Below are 27,905 nucleotides of genomic sequence, written 5' to 3' on the forward strand. Positions count from 1 at the left end.
AGATGTATCATAAATAATCTATCTTATAGTATAATATGCTAGTAAATGTATCTAGATTATAGTAAAATATATGCAATATAAGGAAACATGCGTAGTGGATATAATAATAAGGTAAGAAGTGAAAAACTATGGTAATGATTGATATTAATTATTTATAAAAAGGTATGTCTAATAATAAGTAGATTAATATATCATTAAATACATAAGGTCCAACTTTAAAATCTACCTATAAAAAGTTATAATGTTTCTGTTTTAATAAGATAGATGACTAATTTACAACTTCAAGTTATATTAATTTTCTTATGAAATTGTTATGCCAGAACAGAGAATGTCATTCAGATAATTAAATCCATAAGTAGAATGAGAAACTATATTGTATTTTCCAACTTGATTAGAAAATAAAAATAAAAACAATAACGTTCGATTATTGATATTCATAACAAGCACTCGAACGTATACTAAAACTATATAAGAAAATATTGTCATCATTTTCGGTGACCACGGCGACCAGAAGACGCCATGAGAATTGCCACGGCCGCCACAAACATGACCAACATGCTTACAAGAAGCACATAGGTTCTCCTCGACGATCGCCGATACTCTCCAAACAAAATTATACCCCAAAACGTGCTCACAAGAGGAAGTGCCTAATTAAACCCAAAACAAAAAATGAAACTCATATATACTCAAAATCAACTAATACGGAACAAAACTAAACCGAGATATATTAAAAAAAAAAGAGCACTAACTTGGACAGAGTCTGCGGCCGCGTATCCAGCAGCTTGACCTCCCATGAACTGCAAACCATTACCAAACCCACACAAGAAGCCAGCAAAGACAGCCCAACTCCTACCTTTAGAGTCTTTCACATATTTCTTAAGCGATGATCTCGCTAAGCCTGCCATAGGCCGGTAAAGAAAGATGAGGTTTAGAATCAACGCGATGAGAAAACCCGCGATGGAGAAGTAGAAGAAGGCAGTGTAGACAACTAGCTTAGGTACGCCTCTCGGCAATGTGCTCCACTGATCGTTTGTTGCCAAGTTGAATGCAGGAGAGAACAGAGAGAGGCAGGTCCCAGCGAAGAGGGTTAAGAAGAGTCCGATCATTGTGCTCTTTCCAAAGACCTGCCAATGATGAGTTATATATACTCTCCTTTTGGTATGTAATCTTGCAAAACAAGTTTCGAACTTTTGAGTTCTTTTGTTCTCTTTTGGTCAGTGTAACTGAACCTTGATTGCTCTTTTGTTCTCTAGCTCCACAAAGAATCCTGCGGTCCCTGCTTTCGCCTTTTCTACTGGTTTCTCATGAGACTCGAGATCGGGTTCCTCTGTTAAGGGTAAGGACAAACCTAAGAGTAGATCATATAAGACCATCACAAAGTTTCTCAATCTTATTAACTAACATTATAGGGTTTACCTTTCTCGGGGTTGTCTTCACCTTTTTTAATGGAAGAATAGAAATCTCTGTGGAAAGGTTGTTAGGTCTTTGTTAGTACAGAACACATTTTGAAAACATGGGAAACAGAAACGGGAGAGTGAGAGCAACATCGTACTGTGTCCCAGCTTTATACTCGCCAGGTAAAGACTCGAGTTTGGCTTTGACATCAGCTGCGTTAGAATAGTGGACCGCAGCGCCAAGGAAGACAGCGATCAGAAAGCAACCTACTCCTGGGAAAAGAACCTCTGCTTTGTTTATCTTGTCGTCCAAGAAATAGTTCAACGTCGTCCCTATAAAACTCAACGTGACATGCAAGAAACCAAAAAAAGAAACATCAGTGATTGATTCATAACGTATAGATATCAACATTTCTGTTTGCCTTGGCGTTTGATTACATAAGAATATATTTTATGAAATAGTGATAATTTTTTTTGTGAAATGGTCTCACAGAGTATATGCTAAACATCTTTTTATTCTAAAAATAGCATACAAGCAAACAATTTCCAAAAATAGGAACTGATTAAAAGTTGTTGACAAAAAAAAAGCAACGGATTAAAAGTTTTTCAAAAATCATTTTCATTTATATTTAGGTTTAGTGATTAAAATTATTTATTATTTACTAGATGAGTTAGGATAAAAGTTCTAAGTTTAGGATTTGAAGTACTATAAGGGATTAGCCTTAAATTTTTCACATAATATTTATCAATTATAACCGGTGGTGGTGGCCTAGTGGCGCTTGAGGGAATTGAGAAACCCAATAAGGTGAACCCGGGTTCAAACCCCACCGGCTACACGGATATGAGTTATTGCTTTCGACTCATTTGAATGCCCAGGAGAGGGTCTATCCGTGGGCTGTACCTCCACCCGGGGGTTAGGCTTGTGTCATCATTGACCCGGGTTTAACCCTTTTAGTTTCAAAAAAATATTTATCAATTATAGTTCACCACCTAAACGCAAACGCGGAAATGGCATTTCAAAAAAAAAAACAAGAGAGACGTTGAATGATTGCTGAAAGAGAGGAATGATACCAATGACAACGGTGATGCTTGCGGTTATAACTTCGGTGACCGGTAAACCGACAAACGCTAAAGCGTATTGAGTCGCTAAATTCCCAACGCTTAAAAGCACACCGCCAACCACCGCAAGCAACACCGACGGCCAATTATCCTACACAGTGATTCCTTCAATAAAACAAACGCAAAACGCAAAAAGGTGTGGCCTATGTAATTAAGAGATGAGACCAAACTTGAGAGAGCTGAGTGGTGAAGTCAGGTGTTTGAAACGTGCTTTTCCCAACCTCACCGAGTGTAAATGCGATCACGATAGCGGCCAAGAGATTAGCGGTTGTGAAATCAAGAAAAGTATGTTGAGGAAGACGACCTCTTCTCTCCAAGAGAGTCAAAACCGCTGGCCAGCTTCCCAAGCAACATAACGAGAGTATCATACATCCTATAGCTGCTACTTTGCTCTCAATCACATACATCTCTTCTCTTTGCTTCTGTAACACAAAGACTCTTGATATATTTATGGGCTTTGCCTCTTACGCGGTTACCCCCACCGCTTTCAAGTCCTGTCCGGTATATCGAAACCGGTTCTTCTCTGTAACTGCATGTGTGCTTGTGATGGTTGCGTGGAGAAGGCTACATGTGTGTCAATAGAGAACTTTAAGACACATCGGCATGCTCAGCCTAATAAGACCAAACGAGAGCTCAGATAAATTTGGACTTTGAGTCTGAATTTGACAAGTGGTTCAACTTTGTCTGCAACCACATGTTTCATACTCTCTGGTTCTTCGAATCTAATACATAAATTGAAGTGATATATGGATAGGGCTTAAGTATTAACTAGATTTTGACCCGCTCTTTTAAATTTGTTTTTTTTTTATTTTATTTGTATTTTTGTAATCATATTTGTGTATAAATTTAGATCAAAATATATTGTAATTTAAAAATTGATCCGGTATACGTACAGTTAAGGCTGAGTTTCGGGTCGAACTCGCCCTACTGACCCGCCAACCCGCGGATTTTCAACTTTGTTTTGGTTAAAAATATGACCCGCACAACCTGCAAACAAATAATATTATACATGCATCTGCTCCACTTAATTTTGTGGTTATCCGTGAGTTATATACATATTTTAAAAATCATTATTATTTTTAATTACTATAAAAGTATATTTATAATAAAATATTTATACATGACTTAAATTTTAAATTATTATTTTTAAATTCTTGTATTTAAAAAAGTATTTAATTTTTTAAATTTTATTTTTTAAATAATTTGCGGGTCGACGGGTAGCCGCGATCCAAAATCCACCAACTCATACTAAACCCGCATAAAAAAACTCATAACCCGCATCCACAAATCAATTTTTCAAATAGTTGGACGAAAAACAATTAGTTAGTGAAAGGATTCAACAAATTTTTTAAGTAAATTTTTTGGTAGTGATTCCCTTTTTAATAGTATAGATGAGGTACAATGTTGTTTTAAATTAATTCCACACCATCATTCGATACAAAAATATAAACATTAGTAATAGAAACAGTGGTTTGTACAAATCTTTCTTACGTACATATTTAAAATGTTAGAAGTCAACGGTTTAGATTATAGTAACATTTAAAGTCAATAACAGTAATATGCTTTATTTAAATGAAGGAGAATCTTATTAAGTTGCTATAAAATAGGTTAGTTATAAGATTTTGTTATATGTAATAGGTTGGACTAAAAAAATGTAAGGGTCTAAAACAACTTATATAAATCGACTTTTCAAGACTGCTTCCTCTTTAATAGTATAGATGTGAGAGAAAATTTTTGAACCAATCATTTATCAATATGTCATAATCATGATTTAATAAAATAGACCCGTTAAATAAATAAACCAAATAAAAAACTTAAAATCTGTTATCAGCCCGTGATCCGATACCGGTTGATCAAACAAAACTCCAAAAATCTATATAATACCTATTATAAATTTATATTTCTGTTTATTTTAGATTCAAATTTTATTTTCATAATAATATTTAAAATTATTTTGAACACTCAAAATCTTTATCTATTTACATTGAACCGGCAAACCCTTATATATTGATTAAATAATTATAGTGAACTGGTTATTTTTTCCGGTGCATGAACTGATTTTTTTTACACCAAGAAACCAAAAAAATATTTACACATTATTGAAAATTCTTGCACCGATTTTCTATTTTTATGGTTTAGTTGAAACTGTTACCATTTAAAATCCAACATGTGAACTGGATTTAAATGTTTTTTTTTAGGATGTATATAAAAGTATGAATAAGAGTATATCAATCATTAATATGAATGAAAGTGGCTTGCATAAAACGTTAAGACTATGATTAATTAGCGTTTGTGATATAAATATTAGTCGACTATATAGTAGTATTTTATTATCACATTCTCTGTAATGGTTGAGTACTATTATATGTATTTGATAGAAGTGTAATTGCGACACTATCGGAAGTAAAGAGAGAGGAAGTTACAATATTTATACAAACGGCCGTTTGTATAATCAAATTGGCAGTTAGTATAATAAATGGTTCTTTAAGAAAAAATTAATTGGACTCAACTATTATCAATTGATCATGCTGAAGAATTAATAGAATAGATGAGATTCATTTTCAGACAAAAAGCATAATTATTAAGAATTAATACAATTTTTTTTTTTCTGAAGCAACCCCTGACTCTTCTGTTAAATAATTAATCCTCATTCATGCCAATGTTATTGTTTCTGTGCCTTCGTCTCCATTCTCAGCAACATGGTTAGAATAAGATGGATGTCTAGTTGGAACATTGAAGGGACTTCGAGGAATTTGGCGTTTTGGTTTGAATATTTCACTTTATTGGAAGAAAAAACTTCATTGTTCAAGAATGTCCTATCATTGGTAATTTCAAACTCTTTGTTAACTTGTTGTTGTCTTATGTAATTTAGGTCTCTATGGAAACAAAAATTTAGTTACTGAATCTCATCTAAAGTGGTGCATCCTGATCTTTAAACTAGACATGGAGTTTATTCGAATATTGTGATCTGGAACTAGAGCGTAATGGTAGCAGAAATAGATTACAGAAGCTAATAGACAGGGGCTTCAAGCAGATTGTTGCCTAGGACCTTTGGTGGGCTTCTCAGGTACGTATGCCTAGGACCTTTGGTGGGCTTCTCAGGTACGTACCTCCCTGCTTCAGAGCTGGATAGTAGAATTGCGATTAAACAGTGCAAGAAGGAGCTGCATTTTATATGCCAAGCTGATTAAACAGTGCAAGAAGGAGCTGCATTTTATAGGCCAAGCTGGTGAAGGGGTCGGAATGTGTCGGTTATAGTTTTCAAACCTTTTCGACCAAAAAAATTGTGAAAGGAAATGTTTTAATCGTGGGTAGGATTAGTTTACAATACATTTCAAAAGCACCTCTCGATCATGAGTCTTGTTGATGGTTAGCTTAGTTCATTTTCATTGTACCATCTATCTTGTAAAATAGCCAACACATTGTATAAAATAATACAAGAAAACGACTTAATCATTACAAAAGATTTATCAATATCACATAGGAAAAGTTCTTTATTTTTCAATAAGTCGTGATAAAGCAACACAGGTCTTTTTTTGAAGTTACAAAATATATTGAAATATAATATAGTTATAAGAACTTAGGTGGTGGATTAGGCTATGCTGTTGATCATCAAGATGCCGCTTATGGAGGAATCACATCTCTAAACTTGATCGGAGCTGAGCTCAGCTACGCTGTGTCAGGTACTAAAACATTACAGCGTATATATACGAGCAAGGCAATAATCGACATAACTACTGCTAATTAATTGATATATAAGACGAACAATATTAGAGAGATGATAACATGATTGTGTATATATATATACCTTGATGGCGACTGAGGTATGGTGGTGGTGGTAGTAACATCGTGAGGTGATGATATTTTCTGTAATTAAGAATCAAAATCAATGAATAAGTACAAAAGCCTTTAAGATGCCCTATAAATTTCTCAATACTAAAAGTAAATAAACTTTACCAAAGGAGCATCAAGACAGGGCATGGTGGAAGTAGTAGTAAGTGATGACATTTTCTGTAATTAAGAATCAAATCATTAAATAACAATAATTTAAGAATCAAAATACATGAATAACAAAAGCCGTAGATGACATGTAAATTTTTCATCAATACTAAAGTAAATAACCTTCATCACTAAAGGAGGACCATGCAGACAGGGTATGGTCGAATTTGTAGCAGCAAGTGATGACTTTTTCTGTAATTTAGAAGAATCAAAAATCAAATGAATAACAAAAGCCGAAATTTTCTCAATCGCGTTTTATAGAGATATACTATATGAAAGTTATATTAAAAAAGTATATAATTACCATCCTCAAACATCTGTTAAATCGGAGTTCTCGGCCGGCGGGCAAAAGATCAGACAGCCCCGTATGCTTTTTACGCCGAAAAGTACCGGGATGTGGTCGTCTCCCCCCAAATTTTGCACATGACTTCCTCCTCGCGTACATTGCTCTGCCTCCTCCCAAAAACTTTTTACGGTGCTTCAGCGTTGAAACCCTAGCTGCGTTGCGTATATATATAAAAGTGTGATTTGGGCCTATAGCAATGTTTATTAGTCTTCAACACTGATCCGGCCCATTCTATTTTTCTTTCTTTATTTTTTTCTTTGATCAATTTTTCTTTATATATAAACTTTAAATCGAAAGAGAAGACGAGAAAGTAGATCTTGAGATCTAGCCTCGGGTCCGACGAGCGGCCGCGCGTGCGCGTGCGTGCCGTCGTCGGAGCGCACCGTTTCTTCAGTAAGGGTCTTCGTCTCTGATCTCTTCGTCTCTTCCTTCTCTACTTTGCCTTGTTCGAGCTCTGGAGAGTCACTTTCAGTGGTGGCTTAGTTCTGGAGGGAGGACGCGGTTTATTGGAGGTTATGGTGCGGCGAAGAGAATCTTTTTGGGTTAAGGTTTTCCAAGGGGTGGAGGCTCTGTTAGCTCCGCCGATGCCGGCTCCAGTCTCCGAGTGGTGGAAGCTTCGTCAGCTTCGCCGTCTGCGGATCTAATTTCCGGGAGATGAAAACTTCCACAGTTTTATCTCGCCGGCTTAAGGTGTTTCATGGCGCCCTGATGGTTAGGGTTTCGTTTCGGGTTCGGAAGAGAGAGTGGTTAGAGGTCCCTCTCGAGTTAGGGTAAGCTTGGTCGTGTCGGGAGAGATCTGAAGAGAGTGGTTTGGATCTCCGACACGGAAGAAAAAGCGTTGAAGTGGAGTTTAGAGGCCACATAGGCTTTGCAGGCTATTGAGCTCCGTCGTATCGAATCGAGGTGGTGGTGATCTTCCCCGGCGACGTTTCGAGGCGGTGGAGGCAGGTTGAGGCGGAGCAACACGTGCAGAGACAACGATGCAGATCCTTCCGCGTGTAATGCATTCAGCTTCCCTGTTGGTGCACGGGCCGACGTCGTGGAGTGGGCTTAGGTGTGTGTTAGTGGGCCTTTCGTATTGTAAATTGGGCTTCGGCTTTCAATGACTCAGACTTATGTGTCTGTTGGGCCTCTTGTTGGACTTGTTGTAATCGGGCTTAGACCCGTTGGGCTCGGCCCTTCTTTTAATAAAACAAAATCTTGACGGCAAAAAAAAACAAACTTTAAATCGAAACTCTAGAACCTGACTCGTCTTCCAGCGGATTTGTGATTTTACTTCGTATTTAATATAAACTAGATTTTTTTTTTGATCCACACTTTTTAGAAGAACGGAATAACATTTTGGTTAAATTTTCCAATTTAAAAGTTAGGAATAGGTGTTGGATATCCATTTGGATTTCCTCCGGGGCTATTCAAATTTGAGGTTTTAGAGATTAAAATTTTCAGTTTCATTCGGATATTTTTAAATTTTGGTTTGGATTCAGTTCAGATATTTGCATGTCTGGTTCGAGTTTGGATAATGGTTTAAATTATTTTTAAATTTTTAAAATTCTTTATATATGAGATTCATTTTCAGACAAAAAGCATAATTATTAGGAATTAAATTGCAGTAAAATGATTGACAGAAAAAGAGAAGCATCCAAGTTTTCACTACTAGGTTATGCTGCATACAAGCATAACAAAAAGGAAATTTTTGTTTTTGGTGGGGGACTGAACATAATCTACGAATCAGTGGCCGTTTCCAAGTTTCCATCATTAGATTGGTCTTCTACCGATTGACTGAGGAAGTTCCCAAGCAGCCTTTGATCCAACACCATGTTAGGTACCTTCACAGTAAATAGTATATACTTTTTTAGAACAGCAGAAACAGAGAAGTAATAGTTGAGAAATGAGATAGTGTAGAGAAGAACCTTGTCCCCAAAGAACATTTTGGTGTTACGTGCAATGGCATCGATGAACTTAAGTTCGAGAAATTCAGGAGTGAGCTTCAACTTGTTTGCTTCAGCTTCTTTCAGTACACTAAGTTGGACATTGGTCAGAGCAAAAGAAAGTATTAGACCCACTGGTTCTGTAGTTATATATATATATAGAGAGAGAGAGACAAGCTATTATACCGGTAGTAATCTGCATCGGCAAGACTCTTTTGACGATCAAGATACATCTGATTCTCGATGTCAGCTTCTCTCCGTGCACTGTCTTTCTCAGTCAGCTTCTGCTCCATCAGAATCTTACTAACATTGGCATTCTTCTCGGCTTCACTAATGGCCATTATCTTCTTTGTCTCTGCTTCTTTCTCAGCAACTCTTTGTTTCTCAATAGCAATCAAGACCTTAGTGCGTTCTTCTTCCATCTGCTCAAAGTTGCGCCTTACACTCTCTGGAATTTTAGGCTTAGTGACACGCACACTAATGATCTCGATTCCCGGAGCGTAACGTGTGCAATCAGCCTGAAGAGCATCTTTCATTCGCTCGTCAATCTGATTTAAAAAGTGAATGCGGAAGATATCAATCAGACACAACGCAAAACAGCAAATAAGCTAAAGATGCAAAGATACTACTTATGTTATCCATGAAGGTTATACTACGAACCTGGTCAAAGATGTCAATGTAGACTTGCTGAAGGGAATGAGAGCTGCAGAACTGGTTGATCTCGTGGTGAATCTTGTCGTAAATCCATGTGTTATCATAGTCGACACCGTAGTTGAGCAAAGTGTCGTAGACATAATCCTTACGCAGACGATTAACAACCTAAAATCAATTTTTGTTAATTTTGGGTCAATATATGGAAGTAACAATCAACAAACTGTAGACACACATCATTCTTGTTAGATCATCATAGGGGTGGTCTTACTTCAATTTTTTCAAAGGTAATCATGACACCTCCTTTGGTACCACATGGTATATCCTTCACTTGGTCAGTTTGGAGAGTAACTTGAACAGGCTCGTAGTTGGTAATGAAAGGCAGCTTCAAATGAAAACCTGAAGCAGTAAAAAAACAGTGTTTTCATAGTTGGGAACAAACCAGAGAATGACAAAACCGCTTTTAGTAAATAATATAATACCAGGCTCTGTAATGCTGTTGAGAAGAGCACCACCTCTCCAATAAGCTCCAACGTGTCCTTCGGGAACTTGGTGCACCAACGATGAAGGGGACATGACCTGCTAACACCGTTAAAAAATCTCAAAAAAACATGAACATTGTTCAATGATAACAAACATTTATCTAGAGCAGGTTTCCAAAAGTATGTTCTGTTCGGTAATGACAAAAACAGACAACAAAAATCTAATGAAAACGAAACTAAAGATCGAATCTAGGTCGAGAAAGAACAGTAAGTCAAGTCAACTAAAGGATACAAAACCCAGACATTACAAACAAAGGAGGAGTGGGTTCTAAATCGATCGAAAGGAAGCGGGAGAACCGATTCAGTAAGGAGTAGGATGCGTTTGATATATACCAAAGCGGCGATAGCGATGAAAACGCCGAACACGACGAAAATCGAAGTCACGTCGCCGCCGGGTTGTCCAACCGGAGGACGCGGACCGGTTTCAGTTCTCCGCTGTTGAGGATCCATCGCCAAGTTTTGCTTGACCGGTGAGGCTTTTCTGGGAAACTTGGAGAGGAGTTTTTCAATGAGGAAGATGGTTTAACTCTCTGTGTGTGTGTGTGTGATACTGTGATTGATATCGAACCGTTGGATGAGAATATGGTCAACGGGTCGGTTTGCTTGAAGTCGCTGCAGATATGGTTCAATGGGTCGGTCCGTTTCCAGTTTTTATTATTTATTAAAATTCATTTCCTCCATGTCAAATTTTGTCAATAAACCAAGTTAGTAAATCAATGAAGCACCTATCAATCGGGGATGTAGCTCAATTGGTAGAGCGCTCGCTTTGCATGCGAGAGGCACGGGGTTCGATCCCCCGCATCTCCACAAATGTTTTTATTATATATTTTTTTGGTTAATATTTGAAAATAGACATCAATCAAAACTATAAAAGCATTACAATTACACATCTTAAAACATTTCGGTCGTAAAAGTTTAACACATCCATTAATAAAATTTGTGTTTATAACTCACTTTACTATCATCTCAATACCTTCAAAAAATACATTTTTGGAAAATAAAATAACAAATAATCTCGTTTACAAGATTAAACAGAGAAAAAAGTTAGAGAGAGGTGAGAGACTTTTCTCTCTAGGTTCTCTCCCCCTCGACCTCTTCTCTCGGCGACTCTTGTAATCTCCGTCACGGTGGCCGACGGTGCCTTCTCAACCGTCGGTCGCCACCCCAACTAGCGTTCCGTTCTCTGCCTTCTGTCCTGTAGCCAATCGTCCAACCCCCTCTTCCTTGTTTTAATCTCTCTGGATTCCGTCAAATAGCGGCCGGATTTGACGGCTCTAAACAGAAGTTGAGTTGTTCTTGTCTTCTCTGGAGGATTGGCGAAGATGTAGTTGGGTCCCTTGCCTGCAGGAAGCGTCGATTAGAGGTAGATCTAGATTTAGGGTTTCGTTGGATCTGGGTCAGATCCGACTAGGTGGCTCCGCCGGACAGCAGAGCGTCGCTGCCTCTGCCTCTCTGGTTTGTCGCTGCCTCCTCTTGTCTCCACCTCTCCTTCAGTCGATTGATCAGCCAGAACTTCCCCATCTTGACCTTCGGATCTAAGATGAAAAGACGAGTTTGAGGCTCTCGTCGGGGACTTCTTCTTGTTATGATTTCTTAGCTCAAAATCTTGACGGCTCTACTAGCCGTTTGTGTTGTTGGAGCTTCGGTTCCTCTGTTCTTCATATTTCCGGAAGGAAGCCGTCCGTTGATGTTCCAGCCTCGTCCTTGTTCTGAAGCTAGAATCTTTTCAGTTGATGCTCGTGTGAAGGGACCGGAGTAGAGAGCCATGAACCTCCGCTTGTTTCCGCCTGCGTCGCTCCGCACCTATCTGCTAGCTTCTCTTCTTTGGATTAGGGTCTCCTGAAACCACCGGGTTTGGCTTCTGGAGATGTTTCAGCGTCTGGAGTGGACCTCATCGGTGCTAGCCGGACCAGGACCTAGTCAACCCTGCTTCGCCGTCGCACCCCTTCGAAGTCGCCTTCGGGATGAGCCTCGGTTCCTAGGCTCATTCTCCGGCTGGTTGCTCTAATGTTCGTGGCTCTTTGTGCAGGTTCCGGCATCAAGATTCAGCCTTGAACTACTGGATTGACATTTGAGTTTTGGTTTCATGTTTTAGCTAAGCTTTAATCACTTCTTAGGAGATGATTAAACCTTTGTTTCTCTGTGAAAGTCTTTTTTATCTTTTTTTGGGGCTTTCTAAGAGTCTTGCTTTAATTAGCTAATCCTAGATGCATAAGGTTTGATCTTCAAGCTCTGAATGTATCTCATGTATCATTATCTTGGTAATGAAATTCACATTCTTGTCAAAAAAAAAGATTAAACAGAGAAGAATGAAAAATATTTCTGTCCAAGAGCAAAATTAAAAAAGGAAAAAGAAGAATCAAAGAATATTGAATCTAACTTTTTTTTTTCTTTCTTCTACTCAAAGCTAAAAGCTTCCACTCATTACAAAACCTTCTTCAAGTTCCTTCTTTACAGAGAACTTACCCGTGAAAATACTGTGTAGTAGTAGTGACTAGTGAGTGTTTGTTTATGTGTAGTGTGAAAGAAGAATTATATATATATTTTTGAATGCGTGTTACTTCTTGAGAAATTGTTTTTGACAGACAAGAAGTCTTTGGTCGCTACCGTCTTGAAGATCAATGACTCGTGCTTCCCACCGCACTCGTGTTGCTAGTGCACGTGCCATCTCTATTACTCCCACCTTGTCGCTTAGAACAACCCATCCCTATTAAAACCAAATCACACAAACGTCAAGTTTATATTTAGGATCTTGTGGAAGAAAAAAAAAAACAAGAATGCTAGTTTATAATATAAACCTCGGGCCGAAGAATCCTATCCATCTCCAAGAACAAGTCCATCAAGCTACACCGTTCTGAGCTAAGAAGCGTGAGAATCTCATTAGCATGAAGCATGTCATACGTTCGTGGATACGTTGGGAATGGTTCACACCAGTCATGTAGAACACCGGCGAAGCCACGGTCAAGTATGATCGGAAGACTGTTACGTGCATTGACCGGGACAACGTTCATCACCCAAGCGGACTTCCCTTGGTCGAGTAAAGCGGAGTTTAAGTTCCCGAAACGAGCATTCATGTCCATCACATTGCGTATCATGTTGAAAGGAGGGAGAGGGTCTTCATCACCGGGTCTCTTCGGGTGGTCAGAGAATATCAAAGGTGTAAGCAAGGACCAGTAGTTCTTGAGTGCTGATCTCCATATCTGTGTATCCTCTAAGAACTCTTCAGGTTTTATACCTGAAACATTTGAGAAAATGTAAGTACCAAGTGAAACTGAAACAATGAATGAGAGAGAGGAAGAAACACTTTCCATGAATCTCAAGCTCAACTGAGGTAGTAGTTCCTGCAATAGCAGATCTGTTCTGAATAGGTATCCAGCGTTTACTTGTGGTTCCGCTTATACATGGAACCAGTGGGTGGTAGTAAGGAACACTATCACCATCTTTGCAAAGAGGTATAGAATCTTGTGAACTGTACACAAGGAAACAGACAGCATCGGTCAGTGTTCTAAAAATCGGTCTAGGCGGTAATTCGAAACGATTTTTTTAAAATCGGTCTAGACGCCCGTCTAACCAATGATCCCCCTATAAAACAATTACTTACCGACTAGCGATTTTTTAACATTGGTATGAGTACATAAAGCCAAGCATACACTTTCACTTTCACAATCATACTTACAGAGACGAATAGCAGTTTGAATCTGATGTTTTCTGCCAAAGAAACATCTCATCCTGCTGCCCTGTTAGAGACCAGCAGATTTTCTTAGACAACTCATCCACCCGCGTTGAGATGCTTGTCTTCTTCGTGTCTGGCAAGTTTCCCTGCGCTTTGTTCGTTGGAGAGGTCAAAACAAAGTACCCTCCCGGTTTCAGAACACGGTCCACTTCCAAAAGTAGCATTGCATCTGCTCAAAGGGACAAAACATAAAACGTCAATCATAATTGATCACCCAACTTCCAAAGACAAAAAATGAACCAAAAACATGCAATTTATTACCTACCTTTGATATCCCAAGTAGTGCCACATTGAGCACAGTGAACCATGTCAAAAGACAATGCTGGATAAGGAAGCTGTTTTGAGAAGAAGTTGCCAATCATCGCAGGAAGGCCTCTCTCTAAAGCTAACTGAACTTGGCTCCCCGTTGCCTCATACTCTGCTATACATATAGGCATCATCTTCAAAGACACTAGATGTGCACCAAAGCTTCCAAATCCGCAACCAATGTCTAACACAGTCCGTATCTGCAAGCACACCATAAGAAACCTGAGAAGCTGGAACTGAAAAAGGATGTATCAAACCGAACCTGCTGAACCGAGATGTTCGGTTTTGGGTTCAGTTTCCACTTCGGTTCAGTTCGGCAATTTTTTTAATTTAAAAAGTCGGTTTTTGATTTGGTAATCGGTTAGTTCGGTTTTCTTAAAAATAATTAGTCAAACTATACCAAAATTCCGAACCGAAGTAACCAAAATCCAAACTGAAATCACCGAACTTAACCAACAAATTTTGAACTTTTTACCAATTTAAACCGAAATTTAACCGAGTTCTATAGAAATTTTTGAAACCGAGCTAAGCTAACCGAAATTTTCGGTTCATTTCGGCGATTCAGCCAAACCGAACCGACCGAATTCTGAACTAACTGACACAAAAAAAAAAAAAAAAACTAACCTAACCGGCATGCCTACTATATAAGCTAGTAATAAGACTTACACCAGCTTGAGCAAACTCAGTATCGCTTCCTAAGCCTATCATCTCAGCAATCTGACGAGCGTAGTCTTTGACCCCATCAAAGATCAAGCCATCTTCCGAGTGAAAGGTGATCTGATTCTCTTCAAGCAACATTAACCTAACAATAAAAAAAGATGAGAAACTATATTTGAAAGAAACTGTTAAAAGTGTCAAAAGTTAACATTAACCTCGTTGTCACGGTTCCTGACGAAAGAAGCTGGTCTTTAGTTATCTTGACGTTCCCACTCCATATGATATCTCTACCAAACCGGCATGCCTACTATATACTCTTCTCTGTCTTTTTCTCTATCATCTTCTCTTGACAGTCCTGCATATGGTTTCCAACGTCCACTAGATTCTCTCTTCCTTCAACGTGCTGACTGACATCTTCCAAGTCAGACATTGGGGAGGATTCAGTGTTTCCGCTGTTTGAAGACGCTGTATTGCTATCTCCTTCACTGAGACATGAAGAGCAATTATCTGAACTGGAGCTTCTACTCATCATTGGATCTTTGGAGTACATGTCATCATACTTTGATGTTATGTGAACTTCCATCTTCTTGTCTTCCTCAGTTCATGAGTAGCTACGTTATATAAAGAGAAGATGATATCAGATATGATGGCGACAAAAGCTGTGTTTGCATCATTTTGTGATCAGTTGAGTTTAGTTGGTGAGAGGTGAAGAAGCTCGCTCGAGATTCAGCCATGTTCCTCTTATAAAGTTTAGTTTAATGTGTGTGAACGAAACATGTGATAAATCAATGGATAATCTGAATGCTCGTGACGTAGCAGTTGCCTCTTCAATTGCCTTCTCGTACGGACTTAGTTGATTGATGAGCTGAGTGATTATTTAGGTAAACATGGAGTATGGACTTGATCCAACGATTGGGATAGCCGATTGTGCAAGCTGCTCAGGAAGTAGCTGAGGGAAAGCTCAATGATCATCCCCCCTTGTTGTTTGGCAAACTGGTAGTGGCACTCAGAGTAACATGAATGCTAATGAGGTACTTTCTCTTTTGCCACATTTCTTTGTATAGTCAAGGCATGTTGTTTATGTTTTGTGCTCTTTTAATTTTCTGCAGGTGATTGCTAACAGAGCAGCTGAGATTCTTGGTCGCAAACGTGGTGAAAAATGTGTCCACCCTAATGACCATGTCAACAGATCTCAATCCTCCAACGAAATGGAGGAAGACATCGAGCTATGTGATGAAAATGGAAAGAAGTGGCCAATGAAGATTGTGATTCACGATAGAGGACAAAGGTTCTCCCCTAGTTTGTGGTTGAGTTTCTGCCAAAGCCATAAGTTGACGAAGTCCAAAAAGTGTTTATTTGAGTTCATCGTGAGAAGTAATGGGGCATGCAACCAGGTTCTAGTTCGTATCTTCCGTGGGACAATGCTTACTACTGTTACCAGAAATAGTTACCAAGTTCTTTCTATGTGAACCTTTAACATTCAGTAGTCTACACTGTTTTACTATATGTTATGTGCGTTTCTTTCATGAATCACCTGTTTTTGTTATTTCTTATAATTGCGTACACTAGATACCAACCGAAGCATAAGTAGTTTCTTTTGACTTAAAAACTAGTCTGATCACTGCGGTTAAAAATGTTTATACTGCGGTGAAAAATTGCTATAAGCTATCTAACATTATATTGGATACAGTTTTGAAGTTTACCATACCTTTTTCTTACCACACTTAACTATACAATATCTACAAAACCAAAGCATAGGTAAATTAATCAAAGCGGTTTTGATTGGTGTATATACTAAGACCTTGATTGGTAGAGCATTAACATTAACATTATGTTCTACATTATCCAATCAACATTTGTTACAAAATCATTTAGAAAAACATTTACTAAATGATAATGCTCTCTAAATGTTCTCTAGCAAATGCTTTCATATGAAGCTTCTGGAAGAGCATTTTTTTATAATTTTCAAATTTAAGAAATATATATATATATATAATTAGTTCATTTATTTTATTTAATAATATCATAAAATCATTTTTATATCCAAAAAATAAAATTTTGATTTCTACAATAAATTTATAATTTAAATATATTTTAAAAAAAATATTTTGTTAACATTTAAAATATTATATTTAATTAAATTATTATATAAATTATATTTTAAATTAATTATATAAATTAGATAAATTAATTCTATATATTAGATAAATTAATTATATAAATAAGATTAATTATATAAATTAGATAAATTAATTATATAAATTATATAAATTAATTATATAAATTATATAAATTAATTATATAATTATGTATATTTAATAAATTGATTATCTAAATTATATTATATATATATTATATTTTAAATAAATTATATAAATTAAATAATATTTTTTGTCGAACTAAATTATATTTTAAAATATAATATAATTAAATAAATTATATAAATTAAATTATATTTCAAATGTAAAATATTATTTTTAAAAATAGATATTTTAATTGTAAACATAATTTTAAAATTAGTAAATAAAATAAATAATTATATATATTAATATATAAATAAATATATATATATATATATATATATTCATTATAAATAAATATATTATATATTATGTACTAGTTTTAATAATAAATTTTAATAGCATGTTTATAATGTTTTACCAATCAATCTTTTAAACAGTTTAGCAAAAGCATACAGTTTCTGCAGCATACTGCTTTTTACTGCTTTTCATATGTTTTGCCAATCAGGAACTAAATGATGGGAATTGTTTCTTTGTAGCATAAAAGAGATCAGGTTTAACAATGTGTCATTTTCTATTATTCATAACGTTATATTGATTAAGTTCCCGCGTTTGCTTTATATATCTACGATGGAAATTTTTTTTTTTTTTTTTTTTTTTTTTTTTGTCATCAACATAAACAAAAACTCTCATCTTGACTCGATAATCCAAGCCGGTAACTCTGAGTCATTAAAATAGTAGTTTAAAACATAGACCTTTACAAATAAAAATCGTTTATAAGAATCCGTTTTTCACATAAAACATAAATGAGTAATTTAATTGGTCTCGTTACAAAAGGATTGATGATAATAGTAATTAATTAGATGCAAGACATTAAACGCACTAAGCGGAGGGAGATTGAGTAACTAAATTATAATGTCTAAAGAAGCTATGGCACGTAAGAGAGCACATAGTTTGTTGTTTCTACACCAATGAAAAAGGCCAAATCAGCCACCGGTATCCAAATAAACCAATGGAACTATAGCCCAAAGTATAATGTATTCGCCCACTTTGTGTTTTCTTCTCAAAGATAAAAAACAATTTTTAATACATACAACTTACGATATCTGAATGCGAAGTTTCACCAATCTATTTATTATCTTATATATGCTTTGTGTGTATAATACACACGAGTGTGTGTTGTTAGACTCAAACAATTTCTTCTTTTGTTCCATCAACAACAAAAAACTGTCGAGAGCTTTCTGTTTTCCTTTTTTTCTGTATAATGGAGTTTGTGGTTTCCAAAAGAGTCCAACCTCAGGAAGTAAAAAAAACGTTTAAAAGAGAAGCAAGTGTCGAAGGAGCTACATCTGAAATTGTCTGAAACGCAGACGCTGAACAAAAGAGCCGTCCTCAACCGCATCCGCAACCACAACTGTATTCATAACCTCAAGAGTCTTCTTCACACTACTGCTCCTAGCAGCGGTTCCACCGTCGATGCTGAGTACCGGTGGATTGATAGTGGTGATGTATTTTCCTGCCCTTGAAATATGGCATAGACTTTAGCACTTGCACGTGTATGTTTGTCTTTACATGTATTTAAATTTATTCAAGTGTCTTAAATGAAAATTATGATGATCTTCATCATAAAGTTGTAGATTTCCATGTTCACGATGAAATGATGATCACCGTTGGATCTATAGCGTTTATATTATTGGGATTCGTACTATGCAATGCACAAATCGGGTCACTAGTGATAAGTCTCATTGGACTTTATTCAAGGCAAATCAAGCGCATATAAACAGTCTTGAGAGTTATGAAATTGGGCTTTATTGGGTGTCTCTTTCTTTTATGTTATTGCCCTCATGCAATATTCTCTCTCTGTTACTAATATATCGTCTCTAATTGGTTCGACATAATTCTTGAAATCACTAGTAATTCCCACACCACGATTCACCCAACATATCTGCTCCACGACATAAGATCCAAACTTTTAATTTCAATTCTCTTGAAATCTACTGAATGCAAACTCTTTCCACCAACACGACCAAATCAATGTCTAATTGCCAAATAAAAGGACGAACATTTCAAACTAATTTACACAAAAAGATTATTTTCACCACCCTTGATTCTCAATACTCCTTGAAACCAATTGAATTTGAAGAAAGGACAAGAAAGTCTTTTCCTTTCAACTCACCAAGTTCACCAGCAGAGAGGAGGCGTGGAGAGGTCAAAAGACAACCGGGAAGCCATCTCGGACGGGAGCTTGCTCTGTATCCGAAAATAATATAAGAAAATTACTATCAAATAATATTTTGTAATTACTTTTTGTTTAGGATTTAAAATGGAAAATTATTTTTTTTATAAAAGTCATTCTTATTATCTTATATTTTAGTATACATATTTTTAATAATTATATATTTTAACATATGTCACAATATAAAAATAAAAATTAATAGTATCAAATAATATTCTGTAATTATCTTTCGTTTGTGATTTAAAATTAAAAAATTACTAAAAATAATATTTATAATTATATATATATTTTTAAAAATATTGTTATTATTTTATAACACATGTCGCAATCTTAAATATAAAATTTTCAAGTTTCATAATCATGTTAAACAGTAACTTTGAAAAACCAAAATTTATTTAATAAGATATTATCTGGAAATTTTTAAAAAGTATAATTACTTTTTTGTTATAATTAAGTCAAGTCAAATTAATTTTATAAAATGTTATCTAGAAATTTTTTGTTTTTAATTTGCTTTAAAACTTCCCTTAAAAAAAGTTACAAAAAACACACACACGTTCCCATCCAATATCTCGTGAACACACCTAATTATTAGTGATGCGTTGTCTTTTAGGTAAACCAAAACACATGAAACACAAGTGGATTGAGTGAATTTACATAATTTTCCATCCAAGATTTATACATGTAGTCTTCATGGTTATTTTGAAATCATTATCAAATTAAATAAATTTACATTACGTTTCACTCTATCACCTAGTAGTAAAACAGAAAAGACTTTTAAACTTCGAATTCTAATCATTTTTAGGCACTTTGCGTATATGAGTTGGCATTGGTTAAGAACCAATAACCACTTAATTAAGCAAACCTATGAGCTTTTTAACTCAAAGACTCTCAACGTAAGTAGTTGGTTTTTTCTTTTTGGCTAATATAAAGTTGCCGACAGAATAAGATCCACTTGTTCGATAGACTGATATTTCTTCTTTTGTATTTTTGTATTCTTCACGGAAAACAAAAGAAATAAATTATTCTCTTTTGGAGATAGGCGTGTGGCGCACTTGTCAAAAGGAAAAGAAAAAAAGAAGAGTACGTGGACCATTTTGTCAAAAAGGAGAGTATTCATTTTTTTTTGTATCCTTAAAATAAATGATTATTTTTTGTATAACTTTGAATAATGGTAAGTGGTGAGTAAATTAGTAGAGTGATTTATTACAGTCGAAACTTTTTGGTACTGTAACTGTTAATACTAATAGTATAATATTTCGAAAACCTCTGCGTTAATTGCTCGTCACCTAACTATTGTTTAGTATACTTGATTTTATTTCTTCTTTCTGTATAGTATATGATTATTTTTTTAACATGTACAGTTTACTATATGATCATTTTCTGTTTTTCGAGGCTAGTGATAACTGTGGTCACACGATGCACGTTCGACATGACATTGCATGTGGTCCACTTGTCCAGAAACGAGAGTTTTAATTTCAGTATAAAATAAAATAAGAGTATATATTTTAATGGTGGTAAGTAGTAGATGATTTACAGTTGGTTAGGAAAAAGATTTCTCGCGTGACATTCGAAAATGTTGGTAACTGTTAATTCGCGCTTCACCTAACGATTTCGTCAATCTGTTAAGAAAAAAGATAATTGGTGATTAAACAACTATATATATAATTTTGTTAAACTGCTGACAAGTTTTATTATTTACTCCAATCCTCTTGATAATAACGATAGAGATGGATTTTGTCCTTTAACATATAAGAAGATGAGAATATTACGATTTATATGAAAAAGGAAATAAAATATTGCTTTGGTAAAAAGAGAAAGATATTTTAATAAATATTCGGATAATTAAGTGTGCTTTGAATGCGTGACTCCCGGAGAATTAGTCTCAATTGTTAATAGCATAATTATTTCCCCTTGACCTAATCAATCACTTGTATATATAAAACGTCCACTTCCCCCTCCCCATTTTGTTCATCCTCTTTCTATTTGATAGTCTTTTTTCTCTCTTCTCGTTCTTACTACTTCTGTGACAAACGCCCACATCTTATCATCTACCCTTTATTATGTTTCATAGGAGTTTTATTCATATGTTTTTCTCATTTGATCATATTTCGTTTGTATGTTTTGTATTCGGTTTTCAATATTTTCTTCTTCTTGTTTTTTTTTTCTTTTCAATGGCAAATCTCAGATCCGGGTACTGGCTATTAGTTTGTATATTTTTGCGGCCAGTAATCCGTATTAACGGTGATCAAACAAATGGTTTGATTAAGCTTATAGCACACCATACAAATATTAATAAAGCTATGAATCTAAGATTTTGTATTGGTTTCAGTACACTTTTTTCTTTGTTTGTAATGAGATTTGCATTATCTAAGATTTAGTTTTGTTCACGAAAGTTCTGAGTTTTCAATACGCTTTTTTTGTATTGTTTATGTTTTTTTTTTACATTTTTTTTTGTGAGATGTATGAAGGGTCTGATTAGACCGATAGCTAGAATCTATAATCTAACCAGCCTATCTGATTTTGACTTTTGATCCGTATAATTGATGAGTTTGGTTAATTGAAATGTGTTAATTTACTTGATCAGTATACCTCTTCTCTCTTTATTTTTCAATTTCATTTGATTCTTTATACTTAGTTACTAATTACTAATAGCTGAATCGCAGATATAAACCTATTGATATTCGTTTGGATCAAAAATACATAGTTTTAACTGGGCCGACTATCTGATCTTTCGGCCTTTTTGCAGCTCTCGTACCCATAAAATGTGTCTTTTCTATGCTATTAGGGATTTTCATATCCTATTTCGCCTCTCGCATTTGTCAGCCAATTTCGCCTCTCGCCGAGCTAACCTAATGGTAAGTTGTTCTCATACAAATTTCGCCTCTCATCTAGTGATTCTACCTAGGTAGATGATTTTGTTGTTCTAAAGCGATTATATGTGTGTTCTTACACGAGATTGGCTCTTGCGCTTGTAAAGTTCAGATATGCTTTTTTCTCTGTTTGCGTTCATATATAGTTTATGATTTTAACATTGTTTTATTATGTCAGGATATGGACGTTAGTGTTATAAAACCTTCCGGGAGCCAAAATCATTATGAATCCTTCACTCTCGAAAACGGTTTGGAAGTCATTGCGATAGTTGACCCAAATGCCACTAAATCTGATCTCTCATTAGTGATTAGAGCTGGTTCTGGGAAAGATCCTATAAATGCTCCGGGATTAGCACATCTTTTGGAGCATTTGGTCTCGGTATCAGATTCACCCAATGAGGTATTGTTTCTATGTTAACAAATCTAACTTAAGCTTATTGTTTCTATTAACTTATATGTTTTTTTTTAAATAGCTTTTTGAGTATACAAGTCTTCATGGAGGTGATTTCGTTGCATTCACAGAACATGATTATATGTGTTTTCAAGGAAGCGTTTTAAACGGTGACCTTGAAGGGTTTCTAAAAATGTTTTCTCGGCATCTAATTTCCCCAAATCTCAGCAAATGCCTTGATGCTGAAATCACTGCGGTCGATCAGGGTATTGTTTTAAGTTCATTCTGTAACTTAATTTTCTGATTATGTTTTAATAACTTAAGTTTTTTTTTTTGTTTTTAGAATTTGAATTGTCTAAGTACCTCGACGAAGCTCGTCTCTCTCACCTTAGAGCATACACATGTAATCGCGGTCATCCATTTCATGGCAAATTTTCATGGGGTAATCGAGATTCACTTTCGAAGTTAGACAGAACAGCACTGCTCAACCTTCTTACCAAGTTTTTCGAAACCTATTTTGTTGGAGGTTGCATGAAACTAGTTTTGGCTGGAAAAGGTATCTTTCTATTTCATATTTCATATTTTCTTATTTTATATTAAAAATTGCTGCTAAGTTTAATTTATTTGCATATTTAGGGCCTCTAAATGAGATGAAACGTTTGGTCCAGTGCTATTTTGGTTCAATTAAATATGGAGCAGATGACATCCCTTCAAGTATTTCAGTGTTACCTTGGGGTCCGAATACTGTGGTTACTTCATTATCTGTTGAAGACTCTAATTTGTTAGAGCTCACATGGATGATACCAAAATCTTTTGACACGGTTGAAAATTTCATTTTGACTTCATTGACTCATAGTAAGTTAATCTTTCCTCTACCTTTTTTTTTAAAATAAAAGTTTATCATTGATTAGTGTTGAGATTTCGTTTTGACTTCAACGAGTCAGACTAATTTTTTTTCTTTATTCCTCTTACCTTTTTTCTTTCAGAGTTTCCTGGTTCTCTGTATCGTATTTTCATTGACAAACAATGGATCGTAGATTTGAGTGTAATTTCTGGACATCATAACATCGATGATGATGACACTGATTCGTGCGATTATGGATGCACTCCATCTGGGCGACTGTTTATTATCTCTGTTAATCTCACAGACCTTGGCCTCACCAAGGTATACTTATACGTTGTCTTTATTTTTTAATGAATCAATAAATATTATCTCTGTGTATACATTACAACATTTTTTCTGTATTTTTACAGAAAGCTGAGGTCGTTGGTTACGTGTTGAAGTTTTTATCTTTTGTGAGAGATAATGAGGATGCACCTGAAGCAGTACGCATCAGGGATGAGTTCTATCTTATGCAGTGGTTCGCTGAGGAGTTTTTTGATTCCTACTCTGTGGGTTCGGATTCGACGACCTTAACGAAACAAATTTCAGGTGGTTACTATATTTTACTTCTGAATACTAGTTACTCGTTTTACTATGTTTTACTCGTTTCTAATACACTATTGTGTATATATTTATAGTTAACATGCTAAGCAATGATGTGGATGAGGCAGTGTCAGCAATTTATCACGCTACAACATATCAAAAGAATGATCTCTGTGAATTCCTCAACTATTTGAGCGTTGACAAAATGAGAATCCATTTGGTTGTGAAGACATTGGATAAAAAAGAAGGTAAACTTTTGTATCATTATGATCTTTTCGCGTGTTAGTCCTGAAATATTTTTTTTTTTTCTCTCCGCAGGTTTTGTGACTGATCCTTGGTTTGGGATTTTGTACAACGTTTCAGAACTCGATTCCAAAACCATAGGAGAAGTAACAACAGCTTATAACACTGCTGTTGGTTTCCGTTTTCCTCCTGCAAACCAGTTTAGGCCTACCTACATTTCTTCTGAAGATCGTGCTTCTTCTGGAGATTCTGACGATGGTGCTTCTTCTGAAGATGGTGATGATGGTGCTTCTTCTGAAGTTGGTGACGACTGTGCTTCTTCTGAAGATGGTGATGAAATGGATGTCCAAGAAGATGGTGATGAAATGGATGTCCATGAAGATGATGACGATGAGGATGTCCATGAAGGTGGTGACGATGTGGATTTCCATGAAGGTGGTGACGATATGGATGTCCATGAAGGTGGTCGTATCGTGCTTGGTGACGATGGTGGAAGAGTTTTTTACTTTAAATCAAGTAGTATTCCAACACTGAAGGTTATTACTTACCTTCATGTTGAACGTGGAGTTAAAAGTTCAGCTTTGGCATTATGCTACCTTGAGTCACTTAACCTTGCTCTAGCTGCCACGGTTTCCCAAGTAAGTATTTTGATTATCTTTACTTTTTTTTTTTTTTGTATAAAAACTGAGAGTTTATCTAATTCATTTTCAGGGGGAGAGATCAATGCTAAAGACAAAAGTTTCCTTTTCCGGCAGAAACAAACTGCTAATTGAGATCGACGGTTATGGACAATACTTCATCTCCTTCGTAAAAGCTATATGGGACATTTTTAAGGCATTCTCTTTCCCACCAGCTGAGTTTCAGGTATTACATCATCCCCTTAATGACGAACACTTCATCTCTTTTATGACGAACACTTCCTTTATCAAATTATATATTTTTCCTCTGTAGATCTGCAAAGAAAAGGTTAGACGTAGTCTAATAGGAGGTGTTTTAGACCCGGCAGACCTTTCCAATGCTCTCTTGGAGAAACATACTTCCGATTCAATTTATGCGGTAGATGATATGCTTAAAGAACTGAATTCGCTTGTGTTTAATGACTTTACACATTTCATGGCTGATATCGGTACTAAGGTAAATTTAAATCTTTTGACTTACATAGATTGTTATTTATATGACTTGAATAACTTAATTAACTTTCTGTTTTGACAGCTGTCAGTTGAGGGTTTTCTCTCTGGAGACATATCAAGAGCTGATGCTGATACAGTCTGTGGTTTGTTTGTTGGTCTTAAAACGTCACAGTTGACAGAGTCTAGAGATGATAGAGGCGATCTCCGTTTACATTCTGATCATATAATTAACATTTGTGCAAGAAAAATGTCCGATGGTAATTCTGTTGCTAAGGTATTAATAAACTGAATTTCGTATTTCTAAGTTGTCCCATTTTTTTGCTTCTAATATTTGTTTGCTTATTTTTAGGTATGTTTTCAAATTGGAGATGAGTTGCATATTGCAGTGGACACAGCGCTTTTGCATCTATTCTCTTCTCTGATAGAAGATGATATCACTGCAAAACTAAGGTTTGTGATATCAATGATTTCTATGGTTAAGGAACTTGATCATGTCAGTGATTGATTAACAAATATTTGTACACTTCAGGTTCCAAGAGCATCTTGGTTACTCTGTTTCCGGTGAAACAGATTATGACCTTGGAATCTTTTCCTTCACTATAGTTTCCTGCGATTACAACCCTGAGTTTCTGTCCTTGAAGATAGAAGATTATGTGAAGAATTTAGGTGTCTTTTTGGTAAGTTTAACCAGTTGATTGCTTATTATTAGTTTATTTATTTTACTAAAATATCATTTCCTGTAATTTCAGAAAGGTGTTTCAGATTCTGTGTTTGAAAAACGCAAGGAAAGCATCGAATTGTCTGGGGAAGAGGAATCTCTGTGGGCTCATCTATCTGAGCAGAGGTCAGTTTTGATTTCTTTTTGTCCATAGCTCTTGATTAAAAGTAATAATATGTCTTTTTGTTGTGGAACAGTCCTGATGGTTTCAACAGGTCTGTTACCAGTTGCCTGAAAAAAATACATAAAGAAGATATTATCATCTTCTACAACAAGTGGTTCCTGAGTAAACGCCCATTCTCTATTCGCGTTTGGTGTTGCAAACTCTACAGCGAGTATTTGGATTCTATCAATGCAGAGAATTAGTTGATCACTTAGAAACAAGAAGACAACAGGAAAACAAACTAAGTTTCTCTCTTCCTCTACTTTTTTTTACCGCTCTTTAAACTGATTTTTGTAAAACTTGGAAATGTTTTGTTTATTAATGTCAACTCAAGACGCATTTAATATTTTACTACTTTTAATGGTTTGTTTAAAGTTTATTAGTGACAACTCTCACATGAGTTTTTAGCTATTCATTGAATTCAACATCAGGAATATGATTTCCAATTTGCGAAGTGGAGTGTGTCTCATTGTTCTCTTACCAATCCCTCCACTGCCATTACCTTTTCTCATTATTGCCACAAACTGTCCATAGTCTATTTGTCCGTCCTACAAAAACCATACACCATAAGCATCTCTCTAATGAAAGCTGTAAAGATAGCTACTCACATTGTCTTGATCAATGTCTTTGATCATTTCATCAAGATGTGAATCATTTATACCAAACTCTTTCAAAGCCTGTTGGACAGTTGGAGCTCATCCACAATGATGTAAGAGAATGCAGCCACTAGATTCTCATCTCTTTCCAGCTTCTTCAAATGCATTGTTGCAGCTAAAAATGACACACAATGACAAAGATAGTTAATAAATAAGAAGAGAGTTTTGTTAGTTACTGAGCGCAAGAGTTCTTAGATCTCTGATTCCATAAGGTCTGCACCAACGCACTTCAGTGTCTTTTAACTTTTCAAATGTGATTGTGCCACTGTTATCTGTGTCTATCAATCTGAGGAAGAGATCAGTGGACTCAAACAGCTTTTGCAGAATGATAGACACAGATAACAGTGGCACAATCACATTTGAAGAGTTAAAAGACACTGTTAAGCGCGTTGGTGCAGACCTTATGGAATCAGAGATCCATTCACTCGTAAAGCCCTCTTCTTGAGTTTGTTCATTGCAGAGAAGTTCTTCAAGCGTGACAGTACTGCACAGTCCAGAGGTTTATCTGGAGCAACTTTATCATCCACAATCCATGGGTGACCTAACAAAACAAAAAAGTATCAATCAATCAACATTGTCTGCTAAAGGCTCAGAATAAGAGAACTTATACAACACTTGATGAGCAGTTAGCCTTTTCTTTGGATCTTTCTCGAGCATTTTCACATAGGATCCTTGGCGCTCTCTAAGATGCTACGCGAGGGACTGGTGTCAAAGTCCAGCTTTCCATGTAGAATCTTTCTGAAGATGCCAAACTCACTTTCTGGATACAGAACAGAACACATGAGAGAGTAAGCACTTGATGGAAAAACTCTACGAAGAGAAAGAACGACACACAGGCACTTCAAAATCTAAACATCCCAGAATGGAGGGAGGAAACCACATAAGAGAATGTAGAGATGACCCCAGCGCTCCACTTGTTTTGCAGGTATCATATCTACCTTCTCCTTAAGCCTCCGTGCGATTCTCTTATCTTCATCATAAGGTCTAGCTGCATGAGTAGAAGCAAAACCAGAACGCTCCCTTTCCTCCAGATAAGACATCATCTCACGCCTCTTGGAACCTACTTGGTATTTTATTAGAAAGGGTTTGCCATGTTCATAAACTCTCTGTTTGCTTCATCATTTTTTATTGGAAACTGATACTAAGCTGTGTATAAT

At 35.9% G+C, this 27,905-nt stretch overlaps 5 protein-coding genes and 1 non-coding gene across 10 annotated transcripts in view; 2 read left to right on the forward strand and 4 right to left on the reverse strand.

The window, feature by feature from the left end:
* Positions 1–356: 356 nt before the first annotated feature.
* LOC108826523 (ureide permease 4) lies at positions 357–3,192 on the reverse strand. Of its 2 annotated transcripts, none has more exons than XM_018599895.2 (7): positions 2,684–3,192; positions 2,466–2,604; positions 1,553–1,727; positions 1,417–1,463; positions 1,230–1,327; positions 750–1,124; positions 357–647 (listed from the first exon to the last, which is right to left on the reverse strand). In XM_018599895.2, exons 1-7 carry the CDS (start codon positions 2,918–2,920, stop codon positions 486–488), a joined length of 1,233 nt encoding a protein of 410 aa, XP_018455397.1. In that variant the 5' UTR covers positions 2,921–3,192; the 3' UTR covers positions 357–485. The 2 variants fall into 2 exon arrangements, with proteins under 2 accessions (XP_018455397.1, XP_056850240.1); XM_056994260.1 differs by having other exon boundaries at positions 1,230–1,348.
* A 2,756-nt stretch (positions 3,193–5,948) lies between these two features.
* Positions 5,949–7,011, reverse strand: LOC108825894 (uncharacterized). Of its 2 annotated transcripts, none has more exons than XM_018599254.2 (5): positions 6,817–7,011; positions 6,636–6,704; positions 6,471–6,524; positions 6,322–6,380; positions 5,949–6,182 (listed from the first exon to the last, which is right to left on the reverse strand). In XM_018599254.2, the coding sequence occupies exons 1-5, from the start codon at positions 6,955–6,957 to the stop codon at positions 6,179–6,181; spliced, it is 327 nt and encodes a 108-aa protein (XP_018454756.1). In that variant the 5' UTR covers positions 6,958–7,011; the 3' UTR covers positions 5,949–6,178. The 2 variants fall into 2 exon arrangements, with proteins under 2 accessions (XP_018454756.1, XP_018454755.1); XM_018599253.2 differs by having other exon boundaries at positions 5,949–6,187.
* Positions 7,012–8,462: 1,451 nt separating this feature from the next.
* Positions 8,463–10,528, reverse strand: LOC108823842 (uncharacterized). Of its 2 annotated transcripts, none has more exons than XM_056993846.1 (7): positions 10,313–10,528; positions 9,920–10,016; positions 9,709–9,836; positions 9,447–9,605; positions 8,973–9,334; positions 8,769–8,877; positions 8,463–8,684 (listed from the first exon to the last, which is right to left on the reverse strand). In XM_056993846.1, exons 1-7 carry the CDS (start codon positions 10,427–10,429, stop codon positions 8,580–8,582), a joined length of 1,077 nt encoding a protein of 358 aa, XP_056849826.1. In that variant the 5' UTR covers positions 10,430–10,528; the 3' UTR covers positions 8,463–8,579. The 2 variants fall into 2 exon arrangements, with proteins under 2 accessions (XP_056849826.1, XP_056849825.1); XM_056993845.1 differs by having other exon boundaries at positions 9,920–10,019; positions 10,313–10,513.
* Positions 10,529–10,713: 185 nt separating this feature from the next.
* On the forward strand, positions 10,714–10,786 carry TRNAA-UGC (transfer RNA alanine (anticodon UGC)). Its single transcript has one exon. It is a non-coding gene; the product is annotated as a tRNA-Ala (tRNA).
* Positions 10,787–12,276: 1,490 nt separating this feature from the next.
* The window catches only part of LOC108828437 (probable methyltransferase PMT5), a 30,365-nt gene continuing 14,736 nt past the window's right edge, over positions 12,277–27,905 (reverse strand). The window contains exons 1-7 of one of the 2 annotated variants that reach the window (XM_018606341.2): positions 14,891–14,970; positions 14,685–14,820; positions 13,978–14,218; positions 13,656–13,881; positions 13,282–13,448; positions 12,778–13,214; positions 12,277–12,686 (exon numbers count right to left, since the gene is read on the reverse strand). In XM_018606341.2, coding sequence (XP_018461843.1) covers positions 12,537–12,686; positions 12,778–13,214; positions 13,282–13,448; positions 13,656–13,881; positions 13,978–14,218; positions 14,685–14,816 — 1,353 coding nt within the window. In that variant the 5' untranslated portion in view covers positions 14,817–14,820; positions 14,891–14,970 and the 3' untranslated portion in view covers positions 12,277–12,536. Of the gene's footprint in view, positions 12,687–12,777; positions 13,215–13,281; positions 13,449–13,655; positions 13,882–13,977; positions 14,219–14,684; positions 14,821–14,890; positions 14,971–27,905 lie in introns of those variants that run through there. The other variant, XM_056995511.1, reaches the window with a different exon arrangement.
* On the forward strand, positions 21,127–26,458 carry LOC130500432 (uncharacterized). The gene is made up of 16 exons (XM_056995509.1): positions 21,127–22,006; positions 22,200–22,421; positions 22,495–22,678; positions 22,756–22,968; positions 23,049–23,267; positions 23,399–23,577; positions 23,667–23,844; positions 23,934–24,086; positions 24,157–24,719; positions 24,793–24,945; positions 25,033–25,215; positions 25,294–25,485; positions 25,561–25,661; positions 25,741–25,888; positions 25,961–26,055; positions 26,127–26,458. The coding sequence occupies exons 1-16, from the start codon at positions 21,914–21,916 to the stop codon at positions 26,293–26,295; spliced, it is 3,045 nt and encodes a 1,014-aa protein (XP_056851489.1). The 5' UTR covers positions 21,127–21,913; the 3' UTR covers positions 26,296–26,458.

This window comes from Raphanus sativus, chromosome 9 (assembly GCF_000801105.2).
Source record: "Raphanus sativus cultivar WK10039 chromosome 9, ASM80110v3, whole genome shotgun sequence".
NCBI lineage: Eukaryota > Viridiplantae > Streptophyta > Magnoliopsida > Brassicales > Brassicaceae > Raphanus > Raphanus sativus.